The sequence below is a fragment of the Athene cunicularia genome, assembly GCF_003259725.1.
Source record: "Athene cunicularia isolate RWA chromosome 23 unlocalized genomic scaffold, athCun1 chr23_part1, whole genome shotgun sequence".
NCBI classification, from domain to species: domain Eukaryota; kingdom Metazoa; phylum Chordata; class Aves; order Strigiformes; family Strigidae; genus Athene; species Athene cunicularia.
This window is the reverse complement of record NW_020799130.1, coordinates 2,858,772-2,863,449: the sequence shown is the minus strand read 5'-3', so window position 1 is coordinate 2,863,449 and position 4,678 is coordinate 2,858,772. Positions and strand designations below refer to the sequence as shown.

The 4,678-nt window shown below is 41.9% G+C and overlaps 1 protein-coding gene across 2 annotated transcripts in view; it reads left to right on the top strand.

Moving 5' to 3' along the window:
- Positions 1–750: 750 nt before the first annotated feature.
- The window catches only part of PABPC4 (poly(A) binding protein cytoplasmic 4), a 13,840-nt gene continuing 9,912 nt past the window's right edge, over positions 751–4,678 (top strand). For both annotated transcript variants that reach the window (XM_026863372.1, XM_026863373.1), the window contains exon 1: positions 751–1,078. In XM_026863372.1, coding sequence (XP_026719173.1) covers positions 886–1,078 — 193 coding nt within the window. In that variant the 5' untranslated portion in view covers positions 751–885. The remainder of the gene's footprint in view (positions 1,079–4,678) is intronic.

Here is a 4,678-nt window from a genome sequence, read left to right as displayed (position 1 = left end):
AAGTAGGTCTTTCAGAGCTGAAGCAGCAGTAGCATGTGAAAGATGGGACAGAAAAGGTCATTTTGGAACATGCCTTTTCTGGAAGAAAAATGGGTCAGTGTTTTCTGCCCTAGTTTTCAGAGCTTGTCGACTGGTGCAAGTTTACTGTTCTGTGCTGTGATTTAGTAGTATCTATATGCGATAGAGACATCCAAAGGACAGATGAGGGAACTTTTCCCTTAAATTCTTAATCAGTTCATAACAGCACAGGCTTCAGCAGCCAGTAAACTTTCTATTAGCCTGTAGTAGGTTGTCCTGCTTTATGTTTTTAGAGACAGCAGAGTGGTTTGTTGCACAAGGTAATAAATTGACTTCGGATCAAAGTATTTGTTGTGTAGAAAACAAAAACGTTATTACAAAATTGTATTTCTGCAAGCCATCAGAGCCTGTGGGATTGAGCTGTTGGCTGAAATGTTTGGATTTTACTGTCTGTTGTGACTATCTGCCATCCTAGCTTCCCTGCTCACCGAGGTCAGAGTATCTTCTGCATGTCCTTTTCCAGGGATTTGGACTGATCTGATTGAGCACTTCTGATCCCTTCTCTCACTAGGCTGATAAAACCTGGCTTCCACCCCGGTGAATAATTTCACATTCATGGAACTCTCAGAAGTGCTTTTATGCTGGCTAAGTAATGTATTTGTGTTTTAAGACTTCTCAATGAGAAGGAAGGAACCTGAGAGCCTGTAAACTGGTCTCTTATACACATCTCCCCCTCCCAGCTGTTTCTGGAGGCCCCCGCTTAGGCTTTTAAAAAAGCTTTTGAGTTTCTCCCAGGTTTAAATATTTACGAAAAGCTTGACTTAAAGAAACTCCCAAGAAGAAACGCCTCTTAGATCCCGGTGGAAGATGAACACGGCTGCCAGCAGTTACCCGATGGCATCGCTCTACGTGGGTGACCTGCACCCCGATGTCACCGAGGCCATGCTCTACGAGAAGTTCAGCCCCGCTGGGCCTGTGCTCTCCATTCGGGTCTGCAGGGATATGATCACCCGCCGGTCCCTCGGGTATGCCTACGTCAACTTCCAGCAGCCAGCCGATGGTAAGTGACATAAACAGCCACATCTGTGCTGCTTTTTGGGGTTTTTTTTCTTCACTTTTCTTCACTTCTTTCCGCTAATTCACACTGCTGTGGGCGTGTACTGCTATGTAGCTGCCTACAGAGTGTTAGTTACAGGGTAAGTAATCACTTGTTGGTGAAGCTGGAATGTTTTTTACGACTTGGTGTCTCCAGAATACTCTGCAAATACACATCTTGGTACCATCCCTGATAGACCTATTTCTCTCTTACTGATATTAAACTTTGGAGACTTGGGTTTGTTCCTCACGTAAGAGAATAATCTCTGCTGTGTTCCCTTCTGTTCTTGTGTAAGTTTGGGCTATTTGTGGGGGTTTTTGTGCATTCCCAGCAGAAAAGACTTGTCAGCGCTGGTTGAATGCTCAGTTTGACTGGCTGAGCCTCTGGCTGCTCACTCACCCCAGTATTTGGGGGGGGTCTGGTGGACTACAGGTTGCTGTGTTTGTGTAAGCAGCTGGATGGGTCTCCCAGTCTAGGAAGTGGTATTCTTGTGTTATTGGGAAAGAAGATGTTTTGTCTTGTTCAATGTGTGAGAAACCAGGCTGTCTCACATGCAGAAGCCTTGTTGATTTGCTCTTGCCAGACTTTTTTTTCGTACTTTAGTTTGGTTCCTGCTGAAGTAGGTCTTTCAGAGCTGAAGCAGCAGTAGCATGTGAAAGATGGGACAGAAAAGGTCATTTTGGAACATGCCTTTTCTGGAAGAAAAATGGGTCAGTGTTTTCTGCCCTAGTTTTCAGAGCTTGTCGACTGGTGCAAGTTTACTGTTCTGTGCTGTGATTTAGTAGTATCTATATGCGATAGAGACATCCAAAGGACAGATGAGGGAACTTTTCCCTTAAATTCTTAATCAGTTCATAACAGCACAGGCTTCAGCAGCCAGTAAACTTTCTATTAGCCTGTAGTAGGTTGTCCTGCTTTATGTTTTTAGAGACAGCAGAGTGGTTTGTTGCACAAGGTAATAAATTGACTTCGGATCAAAGTATTTGTTGTGTAGAAAACAAAAACGTTATTACAAAATTGTATTTCTGCAAGCCATCAGAGCCTGTGGGATTGAGCTGTTGGCTGAAATGTTTGGATTTTACTGTCTGTTGTGACTATCTGCCATCCTAGCTTCCCTGCTCACCGAGGTCAGAGTATCTTCTGCATGTCCTTTTCCAGGGATTTGGACTGATCTGATTGAGCACTTCTGATCCCTTCTCTCACTAGGCTGATAAAACCTGGCTTCCACCCCGGTGAATAATTTCACATTCATGGAACTCTCAGAAGTGCTTTTATGCTGGCTAAGTAATGTATTTGTGTTTTAAGACTTCTCAATGAGAAGGAAGGAACCTGAGAGCCTGTAAATGTGGTCCTCTCAGTCAGTTTTGTCTCCCTCTTCTAAAACCACCTTGGTATGTTCACATGCTGTACAAGCAAGGGTGCAGTTACCCAGGCTTACCTGCCTTTGTCTAGGCGATCATCTCATTTTGCAGGATAAGAGAAATAAAAGCAAGCAGCAGAAATAAAGCCAAGAAGGAGCTCAGATTAGATAAATGTTGGGGAGGTGGGGTGCCAAGGACTATAAAGTTCTCTTAAAGTAGAGAAGACCTGTATAATACGTGTAGTTCTGAGGTTAAAAGGGAAAAATGGCTAGTCACATCTGTGTGCTTTAGCAGAAAATTTCTGCTTTTGATACAAAGACATGGCCTTCCAATATTTCAAGGTAATCTTTTATGATGATAAGTAGTCAGAAATTTAGAGGGAGGTTGCATCATACTGGGCTCCTGGTGAGGCAGCAGACATTTTAGGAAGTCCCAGTACTTCAAGTGATACTTTGCCAAAGTAAGTGGTGTCTTGTTACTGGTAGGTCTTAGAAGGTCAAGTGATTTAAGCCAAATCATTGAGTTAAAATCAGGAAGGAGAAATATTCAAACTTGGTCATGAAGAGATCTCTTCTGAAATGCTCCTCATTTCTTCTGTCTGGCAAACTGCAGCATGTGTTACTTTGCGTAATTGAAAAACAGCTGCTGTACTAAATGTAATGCAGCAGAACATAAACAGATAATTTTGGAAAGGTAACTTCGGAGAGGTGAGCCCACTGGTGGTGTGTTGTGGTCTCTCTGGAACAAAGACCTGAACATGAAGAATATAATTCTTATTGTCAAATGCAGAAATTTGGCTTTTGTTTTCAAGGTAGCAGTACTCAGTACTGCCTGCACGAGGGCTTTCTGAGAGAAGGAGGGATCTGTATTTTCTTCCACGAATCCATAATCAGAAATGCATTTGGACTTCATCTTACTTAATCTGTGAAACGATGGCAAGTGTTCTGTAGCACTGTAGGGGTCTGTTTTGATGTATGGGTGATAGTACATGCTACAAAATACCACTTAATCAGGAATCTTTGTGCTCTGAAAACTGTTCTTGTGGACTCCTTATTAGTATGCTTGAAGTGGCAGTAGGTGTTAAAGAAGTTGATGTATGATAGTTTGCATTTCTCTGGCACCTTTTGTGGAAAGGCTGAGTGCTTTGTAAATCTAAAGAAAACTATATTTTAACTTTTTTGTGTGGTAAATAGGACTGTCACTATGGCTAGAGAATGTCCACAGAGCAAGTCAAGTAGCCAGAACTCATCTCCATTATGTGGGGCCACCAGGAGCTCATGCTGTCACATCCCGAATGTGCTCTGCACTTCCAGAGTTCACAAATTGGTTCAAAGCTTGCTTTTTTCTTTACAATTTTGTTAGCCTAACAGGGTGATACTTAACCCTCAAAGGGTCTGCTTTCTGGATGTGCATTGTCTAATGTAGTCTGCTGCAGAGGGGTTATTTTTAGTGAAAATAAGCTCTGCTGTTTTTGATTGCACTTCTTTGGTGTAGTAACCAGTGAATGCTGAATACTGAATTTGTCATACTGTGATAGGCAGATTAAGGAAATGCTTCAAAGTTCTGACTAGTTCAGGCTCAGCTATGGTCGTTAATATTTATTCTTTTTGACTGTGAAGAAAGAAAACAAACTCATTTCATTTGAAAGAACCTGAACTTCTTTTTTCATATGTTCCTCATGTAATTTAATTTTGTTCCAAGGTTTCATAACACTGACAACAGTCACGACATGACAACTTGGATAATGAAGCAGAGAAACTTTAAAATGGCTATAGAGATAAGCTGTTCTGGAAGAAGAGAAAATAACATTTCCCAAGCCAAGAAGGAACCCAGAGCTGGGATTAGATAAGTGTCTATGAAGAAGCAAGGTGTAGAAGAGTATAGATAGGCTTTCTGTCTCTTCTCTTCCTTAAGACCTGTGTAACATAAATGCAGGTGTGAAGTTAAAAGGGAAGAGTAGTTACTTAAATATGCTTCATTGCCAGCAGCATTCTGTTTCTAACCTCAGCGATCAAGGGTTTAAACCTGTTCTGTATGCAACCTCTTTTTAAAAAATAAGTGGTGAAATTTCATCTATGTGCTTTTGTTGTCAGGTCTTTTTTGCTTAGCTTTTTTAGTCAGCAAGAGCCCAGAGGTATGTGGAGCAGCCATCTTTAGAGAACTCCTTGTGTGGAGTTTCTCATGGGTGAATCTTGGGGGGGGG